At 38.9% G+C, this 16,496-nt stretch overlaps 1 protein-coding gene across 2 annotated transcripts; it reads left to right on the top strand.

The window, feature by feature from the left end:
- The first annotated feature begins 803 nt into the window (after nucleotides 1-803).
- Nucleotides 804-16,287, top strand: LOC119890678 (synaptic vesicle membrane protein VAT-1 homolog-like). 2 transcript variants are annotated; one of them, XM_038702045.1, is made up of 9 exons: nucleotides 804-1,040; nucleotides 2,523-2,652; nucleotides 2,882-3,097; nucleotides 3,549-3,691; nucleotides 5,473-5,576; nucleotides 6,506-6,561; nucleotides 6,762-6,956; nucleotides 11,264-11,347; nucleotides 11,768-16,287. In XM_038702045.1, the coding sequence occupies exons 2-9, from the start codon at nucleotides 2,545-2,547 to the stop codon at nucleotides 11,864-11,866; spliced, it is 1,005 nt and encodes a 334-aa protein (XP_038557973.1). In that variant the 5' UTR covers nucleotides 804-1,040; nucleotides 2,523-2,544; the 3' UTR covers nucleotides 11,867-16,287. The 2 variants fall into 2 exon arrangements, with proteins under 2 accessions (XP_038557973.1, XP_038557972.1); XM_038702044.1 differs by lacking the exon at nucleotides 804-1,040 and adding an exon at nucleotides 1,428-1,913.
- Nucleotides 16,288-16,496: the final 209 nt, after the last annotated feature.

The raw sequence follows: 16,496 nt of genomic DNA, 5'->3' as shown, positions 1-16,496 counted from the left end.
AGCCTGCACTCCACTTTCTTATTTTGTCATATTGTTACAACTGACCCTGGTAGTGGGACAGGTTCTAACAAGGGAACACAATGCATTTGACATCAACTCACAAGGTCTCTGATATTCTTGTAGAGGATTGAATTGGTGCCATTTGTAGTGAACAAATGTGGATACTCTATCTAAAACATTCAGCGAGTTATAATTGCTGAACCAAAAAGTGTTACAACCATACCCGGTCTCCCCTATATCAGTATCTGCACATATGTTGGCTGATAAATAACAAGAAACTGCAGTATATTTTCATGCTATTTTGTCCAACAAGAGACACTGAATGACCTTTTCAACTGCTCAGTATAATGTTCACATTCCTGACTAACTAAATTCAAACAAGGATTTTATATATATAAAATGTGTAGATATCAGTATTTTAAAAATCAAGTATTGGTCATTATGTGATGAGACTTTTGAAGCCTCCAGTGTGACACACTCACTAGTCAAAATTTTGCATTAACAAATCAAATTGCTGGCAGAGATGAACCCACGAAGCCACTAGTTAACAGCCATATTTGCACTTCTACAGATCTTTTTTTTAGCCTCTTTTAGGTCCTTGTTTTGATTTTATGTCTTCTCACTAGCAAATTTCTGGGGCAGATTTACTGAATGTTATTAAATGTTACATTTTGGCTTTCCTACAGCAGCAGCAGGTACTTTGCTTTTTTTCTGAAAACAGCTATGTTAAACATTTGTTGACAGAGCTAATAATGTTAGCAGTAATTTTTTTCTCAGGAGTTGGTGCGACTCTGGATGTTGAAATCATGAGTCGCAAATATAGCTAACGGCTAAAAGTCAAGTGAGTAACGGTTACTGGACTTACGTTCAAGGTGTAGGAACTTCATGGGATGATAATGTTACTCTCCTTCAGCTGGGTGTGCAAGTAGGCAACTGTTGTTACCATATAAGCCACAACAATTTAAAAAAATCATAACGTTATGTCCGGGCTAACGTTATTCGTCTGTTAGCTTGATGTCTTCCTCCTACTAACGTTAGTGGTAAGTTAAAAATATAAACAATGGCGTCGTAATGTGTTTTTGGAATTTTGACAAGTGGTGGAAAAACTTAAAAGTTTTAGCTAAAATGTTTTAATGCCTAGTATGGTCTGGCTCCCCGGCTTCTGTAATGTGCCTTTGTTAAACAATTCATCCATCTGGTTTTCCTCCAATTCATCAAAGCATCAATAACTAAGCTAACAGCCACCGCTGTCTGCAAAGCAACTTTGACAAGACATTATTTCCAAGCGCCTCTGAAGATACCACACTTTATTGATGGACTTAAGTTGCATCGTGGATGAGTTGCGTTACCAGACTTTATATATAGCCTAAATAAAGTTCTGCACACGCTTCACCAGCAGATGGTGCGCTTCTTGCTTTAGCCCGCTGCAAGTAAAGGCAAAGAAAGACAGGGGTTCATTATATTCTAGATCCTTGAAATGGCAAACTTTACTTGAATTAATCAGCATCTGTGACTTGAATGGGGGAACATTGATTATGAGGACGTTAATTCCGCACGAATGAATAAAACTGTAACGTTATCCGGTGGGATATCAGGCTCCACTGTGTAAAACCATCCACGCAGCGCCGGTCTGTGCACAGGCTGCACATCACATCACTCTGAACCCCGAAGAGGAGCGCAGAGCAGCAGGTCTCCGACATGGCTACAGAAGGAGCAGATATGACAGAGGAAACCGAGTACATGATAGACAAAAATGTGGGGAAAGAAGCAGAAAAGGTGGAATCGTCCGGCGACGCCAAAGAAATGCGTGCGGTGATCCTGGCAGGTTTTGGAGGTCTCAACAAACTCAGGGTAACCAAGAAGACAATGCCCGAGCTTCAGGATGGTGAAGTGAAGATCCGTGTGAAAGCTTGGTAAATACGAAAAAAACATACATTTATACGTAACTTGTGAATTGTCATGTGCTCTCACGTTGCATGCCCACGCCACACAATTTCTGACGACTATGAACGCTGGACAACACAGAAAATTCGTAGCATTGAAGCCACAGGTCTTTTCTAGTGCAGGTTGGTTGGCTGGCTGGCTGGAGCCCATCCAGAGCAAGCAAAATGAAGAGCGAACTGTTGTCAGACAAGCCAGCGTTTTTTTTCTCTGTCATTTTCAATCACATTTTCTACTAGATAACTGTACGAACAAGGTATTGCTTACCTTGCAAATTATTTCGAGCTGAACCAAAGCCAAGTGTTGGCAAAGTCAGAGTTAGGAAAATATTGTTTAATAGAAAATGCCTGATTAATCTGGCCTTGTATTCACAGGGGATACAGCCAGTGACTCATTGCTAATAATAATCAAATAAATAGGACTGGGGGATCCCTAAATCGCTCAACAGCTCATAGTAAATATTTGTATCATTAATTTAATAGCTTTCATTGCTGTGACAGTTCAGATGCATGATTTCATAGATTGAATCAGGGGGATTTAATGTCAAGAGACATTAAGGACCGATTTATTGTTTGTTGCAGTGGCTTGAATTTTCTGGATCTGATGGTACGTCAGGGGACAATTGATAATCCTCCCAAACCTCCTGTTGTCCCTGGGTTTGAATGCTGTGGAATAGTAGAGTCAGTGAGTGAAAACACAACAGGATTTGAGGTTAGTGAAATTAAGGATTGTAACTCTGTACTGTTGTGATGTATGAATGAATGTTGTCCATTTCTAAGCAACCAAATCTGCATCAACAAAACAGGAGACATGTGCTATAAGCCTAATAATGAGCTATCCATTTAAGTGAATCAATATTCTACTAATACTCCTTAGTGCAACATGCTTTCTTTCACATGATGCGCGTGCTTATCCTGATACTCTAACGTGTTTCTTTCAGATAGGCGACCGAGTTATGGCTTTTGTAAATTACAATGCCTGGGCAGAAGTTGTTTGCACACCAGTGGATTTTGTCTACAAGATGCCAGATGAAATGACTTATGCAGAGGCTGCTGCATTCTCCCTGAATTTTGTGGCCGCCTATATGATGCTCTTTGAGGTTGCCAATCTGCGAGAGGGGATGTCAGTGTTGGTTCACTCAGCAGGAGGTGGTGTAGTAAGTCCATTTCTAATATGACAATTGCACTGCCATTTCATCCAACTCTCATTATAACTGACAGCTTCATACTCACAAAGGTTGTTTGTTCCCTGTTATTGTTTATGTCACTGTGCAAAATGAAAATATGTACTAGACCTTACATGATGTCTTACTAATACTTCTTAAACATCCTTTTGAGGAATTTAAGTTTTGGAATGACTGAAAGAATAATTATTTAAAAAACAGTTAACATTGCTGTTACAACTGAAGTGAACCACTTAAACAAAAGCAATATACAAATAGGACTTCTATATATTCTACACCACTATTTCTCATTTTCTATGACTATGAATTTCTGTATTGAGTCATGGTATATACGGTTGCTTTTTTTTTGTGCCTTGGTAAATTTCAACTTAACCCCAGTGTTCTCAGGCGCTGATAAATTGTTTCAACTGTTTGTTATTTTCAGGGTCAAGCTGTGGCTCAGTTGTGTTCCACTGTACCTAATGTCACTGTGTTTGGGACCGCATCATGTTTCAAACACGCAGCCATCAGAGAGTCAGTGACTCACCTCTTCGACAGAAACACTGATTATATGCAAGAAGTCAAAAAGTAAGCATAGAAAGTGTGTCTGTATTATTGTTGATTCATTTGTTAATGTTATAAATTACATTGAATTTCACGGCGTCATCGGGCAGTTTCGCTGTAGCACGCTATACATGTAAACTAATACGATAACGTGGCCCTTGCCGTGCTTTGAGGGCTGTGCGAGGATGCAGATGATACCTGTTGCCTTATTTGGTCTTGTGTGGCCATGGTTCACATGGCAACACACAGCTCATCTAAGAGAGCAGCGGCATTGTGCGGGGTGGAGGTCTGCACCGGCAGTGTGGAACAATCGAGCCAATTAGGGCTGAGTGTTGAAACCCTACACATTCCATTCACAACGCAGCACACTGTTAGCCAGTTTGCACTACAAAGAAAACACCTTGTAGTAAACACTGCCTGAGATTTGATACAGGTTGGTTGTGAAGCTTTGTGATCACTTAGAGAACTCAACTTGCTCTCTGCTTCAGAGAGCTTTTGCAGTAATTTGCTTTCATGTGTGGCTAAACTCTTGAGATATGTAACCAGCATACATGTATGAAACATGCTGTATGACTTTTCTGCTTATAAAACCTAGGGATTTTTTTATCATGAGCGCTGATAGTTTCGTTCTTTCTGCCTACAAATCAACAGTGGTTGTGGATTAATATGCCTTTCATCTCCCTGGCCCACACATTCTTCTCAGGATCAAGAGCAAAGTACAATTAAATTAGTCTTTTTACAAAAGGCAAAAACCATGGGAATCACATGACCACCAAGCAGTTTAGCCAAGCAGGTGTCCAGGGCCACAAGGCAGAAAGTGAGGAATTATGGTCGCCTTGAAAATAACATGCTTGTCATTCTTTCATCTCCGTGCCTTTAATGAGTCTCATTATGGCAAACCGTTTTTGTCCGATTGATTCTGTGTGGTAAGAATATCAAACCTTCTTCTAACCTGATATAAATGATGTTAATGATGAGGAGTAGTGTGGGCATTGCAAAACATCAATGCATTGCTTTATAAGAAAACTGTAGGCTGAGTCAAAAGAAAACATGTGGGCTGTATACTGCAACTTTTTCTCTCTCAGTAATACTCCAGAGAACCAATGCTCATATCTTATGAATCCATGATTAGACAAAACCTGAAGCTGCTCCAGAGTATGAATCACAGGCTGACTATATGGACTCATCTATGTGTATATACAGTATGTTTAGCACTTTTTAGTGCTCACAGTCATAAACAAGGTAATACAGACATATCACTGTAAATGTGTAAAGTTTGCCTCTGATTCTGCTTTGTCTCAACTGTTTAAAAAATGTTGTCACATGTTCATCCGTGGAGCTGACACTGTCAGTCGATTCAGGGATTAGTGGATAGACAGAAAACTAATCTGCAATTATTTTAGGCCTGCAACTCATTTTTATTTTTAATTAATCTGCTGTATTATTGTCACAAAATGTCAGAAAATAGTGAAATATACCAATCACAATTTCCTAAAGCCCAAGGAAATTTAATCAAATTGCTTGTTTTGTCCAACCAACAGTGCACAGCCCAAACATATTCAGCTTGTTGTTATAAAAGCAAAAGCTGCAAATTCTCACATTTGTGAATCAGGAACTAGGGAATGTTGTTTTTTTTAGCTTAAAAAATGACTCAAACTATTTAATAGACTAATTGTTTCAGCTGAAAACTATTTTGATAATCAGTGAATAATCATTAGTTGCATCTCTGATGTTCAGAGGATACTCTTGCATGTATAGTTGAATCCTTTTTTCAGTGGACTTCACCTCTGTGCTTGGTGTTTTAGGATTTCTCCAGAGGGAGTAGACATCGTGTTGGACTGCCTGTGTGGGGAAAACACAGGGAAAGGCCTGACTCTGCTGAAGCCTTTGGGAACTTACATCCTCTATGGTGGGAACAATGATGTGTGTTAATGTAACCAGCGCCTTTCCATTTAGTACTTTCAAAGTGGAAATAACTAAATATGCAGTGTATTACTCAATTTGTTGATTTGCTTCAACTTTGGTTATATTAACAATTAAAGGAATAGTTTGACATTTTTGTAAATAAGCATGTATGTTTTCCTGCTGAGGGAAGATCGATACCACTCATATCTGTCCATTTAATATAAAGATTGGGCCAAGAGACAGCTTAGCATAAAGACTGGAAACAGGGGGAAACAGCTGGCCTGGTGACAACAAGATTTCAGCAAGTCACTGCTCCCTGCCAAGAAACAGTTTTAGTATTAATCTTTTGTAAAATGGTCTTGGTAATTTGTAAGGTACCCTTGGGCAGAGCTAGTCTAGCTGTTTCCCCTTGTTTGCTGTCTTAATGCCAAGCTATGCTAACAATTTCCTGGCTGTAGCTTCATTTTTAAGAGAGAGACACAAGAGTAGTATCGATCTTCAAATCTAACTGTCAAGAAAAGGAATGAACGTATTTCGGATAATTGTCACAACTATCCTGAGTCTTGCATTCATTTATTGGGAGCTGGAGTGAAATAGTGAGGCTCACTTGAATAAAACATACTCCTTATCCTGCAAATGAAATGTACTGTCCTTCACAGCTACCATTCTTGTCTGATCTCTGTCAATTACTTTAGTTCCTGTCAAGCCTCATGAATCCATTAATAGCATTAGAGGGAGATCAATTAATTAGTTTTAGTTATATTGAATATGTGCGAAGGCATGCTTGCACAGATCTAAGGGTCTTAAGGTGCCAACTGTTCCTCCCCCACCTCACCCTTCACGCTTCATGGTTCATGCTGCCTGTTATTGACCAATCACTTCTGTCCAGCCTGTTGCACAGCATACAGCAATCTTTTATTTTTCTTTTTTCAGGCGCGTCAAACATGGTAACTGGGGAAACAAAGAGTTTCTTCAGCTTTGCAAAATCTGTGAGTCAGAGATCCAGCCTGTCATCTGAAGGAAACAGTAACCTGTTACCATCCAATGAACATTTCATGGCAGATGACACACACACACACACACACACACACACACACACACACACACACACACACACACACACACACACACACACACACAAATGAATCACTTGGGATAAACGAGTCTCTCTTTTATATTTTTTCTCCAGTGGTGGCAGGTGGAGAAGGTGAACCCTATTAAACTCTACGAGGAGAACAAAGTTATAGCAGGATTTTCGCTGCTCAACCTCCTCTTCAAGCATGGGAAATGTAGTCTTGTGAGATCAGTGATGGACAAACTCTTGTGTCTCTATGACCAAAAGAAGATCAAGCCGGTAGTGGATTCTCTATGGGCGCTGGAGGAGGTAAGATTTAGGGGTGATCAAAGGATGTAAGTCAATGATGATCAAATTAAAAATGATCTGATCTGTAACATAAATGGAGATGCCATGGAAAGATTCAAGAGAAGATCTTATGAAAACATCTTGGACAGCATATAAGCTGTTGTTTGTCACTGCTGCTTTCTGTGGCACATTGTCAGCTGTTCTTGGAGATTCTTCCACAGATGGTGGGTAGGTTGCATTTCACAATAATTTGACACCCACACAAATCCCGACGGGCCATACATCAAACACTTCACTCACGTTTTCTACGAACTCTTCGAGTATCCCTTTAACTGTGGCTATTCCATTTCTGGGGAATCTCTTAAGTAGATGCAAACCTATTCTTATCACGTTATTTACATTATTGGCTTTGGATCAGCTTATAGGGATTTGTAGAGAACACAGTGAACAGATTTCATTCAATGCTAGTTGTTACCCTAAACAGTAGCGAGCATTGTTGAGAATATATTGAATGTAAAATAGAGTTGTCTTTTGCTGCTGTGTGTGTATTATTTTTATAAAATCTCCAAAGCAAGTCCTACCTGTACTCTGTGGTCTCTGCAGAGTATAGCTTTTTCAGTAAGATTGCCTCCTTACCAACAGCCATCTTTCACATAGACATCAACAAGCAGTAGTGCAATGTGTGCTTACTTATGTCTTGAGCCTGGACAGGACAGAAACAATTAATCTGTTGTTGTCCTCAGTATCTTATAATCCACAGGGCAGTTCGAACACACCGATAGTTGTGGTCTGTCTGAGAGTCTCAGATGACTGGCTCATTAATCCTGGTATCTCTGAGACCACAACTAATGAGACAGACAGGGCTAGACTTTCTCAGACAGAAGGCAAGTAGAGAAAGCTGTTACCTTTGGAAGTTTACTAATTTCCACTTTTTTACAGGACCATTTTGTGGGCCCTTAGCCCTTCACATCTCATGCCTAACTCTCTGCTTCAGCGCCTAAAGCAGACAGGTGTTTTCACTTAACTTGCCTGATAAGACCATTTCCGACTGAGGCTAGGGCTGTAACTTTTTTTAAAAGTCAAGTCCAAACAAATTCGAACTAACACATAATTTGTTGTGGTGTCATATAACTGTACGTGTGCATGTGTCATGAGTAGGCAGTCAGAAGAGGTTGTACAGTTTGAAATTTGCTCAACTCGTTTCTGGTGCTTCCGTTGCCCCTTAGGTGGCAAGCAAGCAGGTTGAGTCCTCAGATGTCTTATTGTTGTTAGGCAGAGCTTTTTAACGTAGTCAGCAAACTGTGTAGAACTGAAAATACTTTGCTTCTGTGTCATGATTAATCAGCTTGCTAGTGTGCTTTATTTTTTTGGAGTTGACTGATAGCTCCTCTGGACCACAAGGCACTGACAGACTGTAAATTATGAATTTGAACTGATTCACTTTATGAGGCTACGCCTTTATTACTTTTTATTTATTTATTTTTTTTGGGGGGGGGGGCTATTTCTGATAGTACAGCCGAAGAGAGACAGAAAACATTAGAGAGAGAGAAAGGGGGAATTGACACACAGCAAATGAGCCGCATGTTGGATTCGAACTGACGCCCCCACACCTTTATTATTCTTATTGGTTTATGAAGTTTGGAGTCACTCTGTATGAAATAAATAAATAGCCTTTCATGGCAGACATTTTGACTGTTATGGCAGGAAAAGCGCAAGTGAAAATAATTGGTCCAGTTCTTTCAAGTAAGTCATGCCAGTGAGACAGTATGATCAATAGCCTACCAACTACCTTGAAACTAGCTCACCTAATGGAATGTAGTAAATTTTTATTGTTTCAGGTGTATCATTTACACCTTTTACCTGCTTTGACATGAAAAAAAGTCTGCTGTGAAAAAAGGTCTATTGAAAGGTAATCCTTGGCAGCAGGCAATACCTGTCCATAGCCACAAGTGTAGTCAATAGGGTAAAAGCTACTGTCTGTGGTTGAGGTTGGATCTCTAGTTCCAGTAGCTACACATGACTTATAGCACCAGTACAACTTAAGTTATAGCCATTACCTCGGCATAAAGTTTAACCTGAAAGTGATTTGCCTAATTGTCCCCATCAGAGATATCAGAATGTATCTAAATCTTCTGTCTTTAGTAAAATGTTTGGAATTTGTTTCACACCCAAAAATGCTCCAAGAATCCAGATCAGAAGGCAGTACAGGTAAGTACATTACAAGAAGCTTATTAAGAGGGATATTATTATTAAGATATATTATTATATAAGAGCTTATTATTATTTCTCATGGGAAACTCCCTCCTGTCCTGTTGTCATTACAACTTTGGCAGATTGCTCAGGCCTTTCACTGGAGCCATTGCCCGTGAAGAATCTCATTAGAGGGGAGGATGGCGTGGGATGTAGTGTAGGGGGTACAGCCAGCCTCATTTGTTGATATGCCTGAAAGGAGAATTTAGAGGGTGTTAGTTTACATGTTGACCATGGCAGCCTTTTTTTCTGGAATGAAAAGTTGTTGAATGTACGTGACCGAAACAAAACAGGGGGTTGTGTAACCACCAGCAGTATCAATTAGAAAGATGAATCTGCATCTTTCACCTGGGAGTCCCAAGGTAAATGCTATTTATGATACTAAAATAAAAATGAACCTACATGCGATATCTTACAGTGGTTATTTGAAAGTACCAGGAGAGTCCCAGATCCTTCTCTCTGCAAACTTGCTACCTAACAGCAAAGTGCTGGACAAGTTTCTGACCTACTTTTGCTCTTGGCTTGATTTCCGCTATTTCTTTAACAAATGAATGATTGTGACACAATGGCTTTCAGACAAAGGGGCACATTCAGTTGTGTCTTTGTGTGGACTGTAATGAGAAAGCAAGATATGGCATCCTGAGTAATCTTTTGTGGTGTGTGAATTTTTCTCTATACAGTGGATTCAGACAAGTTTTTTAATGAGTAGCACAGATGTTGCATTGTTTTGATCATCTAAGTATGTTGTTGGATGTAGAGATTGTTTTTGGGAAATGAGAAAATGTCACAATTAAAAGTCTGATAGCTTTCAACAAACTTTTCTTTTTATTATCCTCTTGCCAACTTGACCAATGTTGTGAAAAGATTATTTGTTAGTGAATACAAAAAAAAGTTTTGGTAAAGCTTGAGTTACTGTTAGATGTTTTGCGCCTCATTACTTCATAATTACAGGCATGAGCGTGCTATGTCTGTATGGGTGGCTGTGGCTCAGGAGGTAGAGCGGGTTTCCCACTAATCGGAAGATTGTTTGTTCCCCCAACCTCCAGTCAGTTGGTGTGTGAATGTGCATGAATGTTAATTTGTTGTTTCTGATGAGCAGTTATTTCACACTTCATTCATACTCGCATACAATACTCAACAAAACAAAAATAAACATCTATAAGAGGATGTAATATCTTTACGAGCTGAGGACTGAGGAAGAAAGTAAATAGTAAAAGAATTTATTTTTGCAGGATGGGACTCACTTTTTTTCTCATTGTATGAGAATATATGTTGTCTTCTAGGAAGCTGCAGAAACGTTTAATATACACATCATTTATTTGTTATTAGAGCCCTCTCTACACTGCCAGTCTAAAGCTAGTTCATAATCTCTGTTGCAAAATACAGCCCGTATTCTTCCTGCAATCATAAAATCGTAAAACGAAGCACCATGTACTTTGCTTAATATAAACCTTGAATCATTGCTACAGGCAGTGAAGTGTTCGGTGCGATGTCAAACGTAGCCCAGCAGGGTGATCCATCCCATCATTTTGTCAAGATTGTCTTTTAACTTTTATCACGGAGTAAGTTTAGATTATAGCTTTTAGTAAGTGTACCTGTTTCTGTGACATAGACTGTATAAAAGAAGGCCTGTCATGACCAGGAAGTGGTTGCAAAAGTGTCTTTGTGTGGTTTCAGTTGACAAAAGAGGTTATTTTAGCAGGTGCTTTGAAATGTCTTTTTAACATTACTTTTATTGTTGGAAGCTCTCTGGCAGTCACTCATTTTATGAGTGACTGCCAGAGAGTTGTAACAAATGTTGTGGCTCAAAGCGGGTTTCACACATCATTTAAAATATAACTGGTTCACTGGGCACTTCCAGATTAGACTTAGATGTAGTACCAGCCTATTACTGTTTCCTAACGAGAACGTTTTGAACTTCTCTAACTTATGGCAGGGCTAAATTAAAAGTGCTCAACCAAAAAGATTCATTCATTAAAATTGTTGCTTGTCAACAGTTTGGCTGGTTGAAGTTAAGGCCATTGTTGTTAAAGTGTTCCAAAGACATGGCCAAAAACATTGTTATGTTTTCTTCTCAGGTGAAAGAGGCCATGCAAAGAATTCATGACAGAGGCAACATAGGAAAACTCATTCTGGATGTTGAGAAGACACCCACCCCTCTGGTAACAACATTTTAATGTGTTTTGTGTAACACAGCAAACAAGATTATATGTAAGAAGGGCATTCCTATCTCTGTGCCTAATTAACCATATGCAGATAATTTTCTGGCCGACTTGCAGTGTGGTATTTGTGATTGATAAAAACTTGCATTTTACATTTGATACCTCCTGCACTTTTTCAAGGAGGAATTAGTGAGTAGGATTACCTCTTATTTTATAGTAGTTGTTTCCATGGTGATCTCAACATCAGACCTAGAAAAACTATAAATAGACATGCTCATATTGAAAGTATCGACCCTGTATACAGCTGCCCGTAATCAGAGGTCGCATTTGCACATTTACTGTACCACTTGGTGTCTCAGTTTTTCTGTATGGCAAGCACAGGATGCAGTTTATGATAGCTGATTAATATTTTACCACTAGATGGCCAATGACAGCACAGAGACCAGTGAAGCAGGAGAGGAGGAAGAGGAGGCCGAAGAAGACAACGACAGCAAGGAAAGAATGCCTTTCATCCATTAAACCCAACAAACCCTACTACAACACACCTAGAGACTGGAGACATTCACCATAGAGAAACACAAGTGTTGTGCAGTATGTGCGTATGTATGGGGGGTGGGCCATATCAATATACATGCACTCCAGTACCTCAAACGTGTACCTGCTTGCCTAACTTCCACTCTACCTAACCTAGTTTGCCTAGTTAGGTGTAGAATCAGGTGTGGTGTGGAGTGAAGTTACAATGGTCAGGTGTGCTGCACTATCAAGCAACGCCTGACACTACACCTAACACTTAGAAAAAGTTCTAGTTACATGTAGTGGCGCTGTCACATCTAGTCTGGCATATTGGGCTGAGTGAAGCCTATTCTGGTATGTGCAAAGTACTCTGTGGACACACCTGACGCGACACCTAACTCTAGTCTCCTTTGAAGGCTGTATTTATCCAGAGAGAAAAAATTAGATTGAGTTTTTGTTCTGCAGCTAGTGTGTCATTTTTGCAAGTTTATGTTGCTTTTATTGTGCAATATGTAGGAGTAATATAGCTAAACTATAATGGACCACATGGACCATGAAGGATCACTATTTCATGCTGCAGACTGGAGTTCATTTCCTTGTGAGTGAAATGGTACATAAAAAAGGATGATAGTAGTTTATTCTAATGCTGCTGATGTGCTGCAACAGATTAAAGTTCAAATATAAATAATTTCTATTAAACACTCTCCAACCAAAATCAGTGTGTTTCATTAAATCACCTGAATTCTCCGACATTTTACGCAATAAAAGCAAAATACTTGCAATAATGTCACATAAATCTGTTTAGGTGGGTTGACTGGGAATCCAAATGCAGACACAGATTCAGATGTAAAAGAAAAATACACAGCAGGTTTATTTGACAGTTTCAAAAAAATGTGCAATGACGAAATGCAAGCTGGTGATCTCTGTGAGCAGGCAGGCGGAGTGAGCTGGGAAGGCAGCGGAAAAACAGAGAGAATACTGAGTGGAGCAGGCTGACTGAAACTCCTCTGTCCAGGATCAGGACCTGAGGCAAAAGTGAGAAAAACACAAGAGGGAAAAAAAAAACAATTCTGTAGTACTGCAAGCTTGACACAAAGAAGGGGGAAACAGAATAAAGACTAGGTACTTAGGGGATGGCACAGCCAGAACCTGACAAGTTTGCAGAGTGAACATTATCATCTTTCTGGATTCTTCCTAGGATTAGTGTAAGATGTTCAGGGCTGGGGAGTAACGGATTACATGTAACAGTGTTACGTAATCAGGATACAAACCCGGCTCCGGTTCAGCAACAAGTAAAGCTATCTGGAAACTCTGTGAATCAAAGAGTTGAGGCAGAGCAGCCGGGGGACGTCAGAGAGAAAACTAGAAAAAATATTTACTCCATATTTCTAATATTTCTCCATCAAATATGATGTAGTTTCACCAAAATCAGTGAAAAAAAGTTGTGTTTCTGTAAAGCAATCAGTGGGGCCCAGTCCTAGAAACACTGCTTCAGCAGTATAATAGTGAGAAATCTTTTCATTGGACGCTAAATTAAGTGCAGAATGAGTCATCAACATTCACTCTTAAATATCATCAAGAATACCTACAAAACAATGTTTTTTGTCATTGATGGCCCAGATACTGCCATAGTGGTGACATAGTGCAAAGCATATCATATAAAAACATTTAAACATGGATTTTGGGAACGGGAGATTTTGTTTTCTCTAAAAGTACGCTAAGCAGACAACGTATCAAGCTTCTCTTGTCTTCATTTGTACTGGACTGCATTTTTAAAGTAATCCTCCCAACCCTGAAGGTGTTGCCTCAGGTGAGGCGACATAGTGCTTTGCACCTACTAGCATCAGCTTCACTCAGTCAAGTTCAAGTTTATTTATAAAGCACATTTAAAAACAACACTAGTTGACCAAAGTGCTTTCCACAATAGACAATAAATATACATGACAACAACAGTAGAAAAAGTAAATAAAAAAATAAATGTAACTACTCAACTCTGTTTGAAGGCCGACGAATAAATATATGTCTTTAGCAAGGATTTGAAAGTGTCAGGAGTCGGGGCATTTTTTATTTCAACAGGTAAAGTGTTCTAAAGATTAGGAGCAATCTTGCACTCATACACCACACTAGATGTGACAGTGCCACACGTGTCTTTACATGTAACAAAAAATGTTCTAAGTGTAATGTGTAATGTCAGAAGTTGCTGGATAGTGCACTTCACCTGACCATTGTGGCTTTACTCAACACCGCACCTGCTTCTACACGTGACTAAGTTCATTTTGGCATGTCAGGTGTAGTGTTGGTGTGGCGTCTGTGTGTGTGCTTACGCCATAAAGTGTAGCGTAGGTGTGGCACAGGCGATCATGGTAATGTGTTAAAGTTACACCTAAATGAAACACACATCCCCTACGCCACATGTATATGATGCCTGTGTAAGCATTGTAAGTGGAAATTGGAAAATAGAAAATGTAGGTGTAATGTCAAAGGTTTGTTAGATTGCAGAGGTCTTGTCAGGCACTAGTGAGGCGTTTGAGATACTGGACACATGTAAATTGGTATTTTCCACCCCCTATACATATGTATGCATGTGCTATATGCATGAATGTATGTATCTATGTACAGAATATGTTTGTGCCTCTTGTCTGTTACCTATTGTTTGTCAGTTGATTAGTCAAGTAACTTTTTTGGGTAAATGAAGACTCACATGTTTATCACCCAGACAACAAGTGCAAGTGCCATTCTTAGAATAGTATTAATATATTCTTTAATGTATTATGAAGTGATGTTATGCTAGCCAATGATGTAAATAGGTTTGTGTCCATTTTACAGGCAATTGCATCTGCCAACAGTTTATTGAATCAGCCACAAAGTGAAATTAGCATTTAAACCTGCTGACTTGCTATTATCACTTTAAGATTTGCACCCGTAAAAACAGATTTAGTAAAGCACATAAGTGTCATACCATGTCTGTCCTCAGTGATGACAGCAAAATGAGAGCAAACGATTTACACAAGTTTTAGAAAATGACCCATAACGTTTTGATGCCTCTGACGAAGGGAGTCTCATGTTACAATAGTAATGCGTAAGCCAGTAGAGGTAGGCAAGTCTGTGTTTGCGTGATATTTTATTCTTAGGTGCCAACCGTGTAGTATTATGGGATCAACAGTGCCTTTGAGCTACAAACGAGTGTTTGATACTCGAAATGCTTTCCTCGTGTGAAGTTCGCATTGGACAAACCAAGAAAAAAGGTATTTTAACTGGAATATGAAAACAGATGTGTAGACTATTCAAGATTCTTCTTTGCCTGATCATACAATTTGTAGTAGGTTGAATCTACGGTGCCACCAGAGCACTTTTTATGTAGTGAGGTTTGGATTGAGGATATGTTTTCCTTCTAAACTGTATATTCAGAACTTTTCTTAAGTGTTAGATATATTGTCAGGTTGCAAAAATTGGACCGTTTTGTAAACACTGGGGTAAAACAGAATTTATATGTAAATACAAGAGAACATGAGAAAAATCAGTTCTTAGGGAGGACGATGAAGCGTTCAGTCAGCCTGCAGTCCAAGGTTTGAGGAGTCTCTGCTTTGCCTTGTCTGACCAAAGTTGTTTACTTGCTGGTGCCTCACAACAAAAGTGCCAACATAAATTATTTTTACAATGAGTTGTATAAAGGCAGGGTGATTTAGGTTTGAGCAACACTGTGTATTATTTTATGTAAGTATGACGCCCTCTGCTGAACTCCACATGTGCGAGTTGTTGATGAAATGCAGGAGAAGAACAACTGACTCACCCACAACAAATCTGATCTGTTTTATTTTTATTTTATCAAAGTAAAAACAAACTGCGTTGTATTTCCTTCACACTATTTCTCCGGCCTTGCTTGTTCACTGTGTTTTATATCGTCTAGCCATCTGAATTATTTATTACCTTAATTGAATTATTAAAATGAAACCACAGTATACGTCAAAAACTGTTTTCTCACCTGAAAACAATAAGAGAAGTCAATGTTTCATAATAATGCCATTTTAAGAAGGAAAAAAATGTATCAACAGCAAAACTAACAGGAGTAAACACTGCATGCCTTGAAGCTGAATGATAAACAGTGGAGAGACAGAGTTAATGGCTTTACTAAAGTGAATCGATTTAGAGATTGATTTCCATCCATCCATCTTCAACCGCTTGATTTGTAGACTTGAAAATAAGGACAGTGATGTGTAGTGTCAGTTTAGATGCCTTTAATGTCACATTTGTTGTGTTAGAGAGAGCATGTTTTTCAGTGTGTTTTCATATTGTACAAAAAAAGAAAAACAAAGAAGTGTTTAGCATTGTAGTGTGTTCACAAAATTCCTTTTAAACTATGGGTTACCTGTGGTGTACTTTCTTTGAGTACAGCTCTGTTTACTTGAATAATAAATATCTGCAAAGTATTCCATGATTGTATTCTTGTCTTAGTTCAGTGTTTGAATTTATTTATCACACATGATTTACACCCTCCCTGAAGTCAAGTTATTTTCCATATTACATTTAAAAAGGTTGTCCCTCTTTTTCTAGTTCTAGTTGTCCCTGTTTTTTTAAATATAGTATGCAAATATTTCAGTATATCTCAGCTTCATGAGAGTGAACATTCAGTGTACAT

The sequence above is a fragment of the Micropterus salmoides genome, unplaced genomic scaffold (genome assembly GCF_014851395.1).
Source record: "Micropterus salmoides isolate LMB-PRFRI ecotype aquatic unplaced genomic scaffold, ASM1485139v1 Ms_hic_scaffold_6, whole genome shotgun sequence".
NCBI classification, from domain to species: domain Eukaryota; kingdom Metazoa; phylum Chordata; class Actinopteri; order Centrarchiformes; family Centrarchidae; genus Micropterus; species Micropterus salmoides.
The sequence above is the reverse complement of the archived record's forward strand: the minus strand, read 5'-3'. Positions and strand labels throughout refer to the sequence as shown.

Bases quoted from the DNA above. Each gene is read 5' to 3' on its own strand.
- LOC119890678 (XM_038702044.1), top strand. From the start codon at position 1,699: ATGGCTACAGAAGGAGCAGATATGACAGAGGAAACCGAGTACATGATA. The intron at 5,577-6,505 runs GTGGGAACAATG...TTCTTTTTTCAG, and splicing joins GGGAACTTACATCCTCTATG to GCGCGTCAAACATGGTAACT. The intron at 11,348-11,767 runs GTAACAACATTT...TTTTACCACTAG, and splicing joins AGAAGACACCCACCCCTCTG to ATGGCCAATGACAGCACAGA.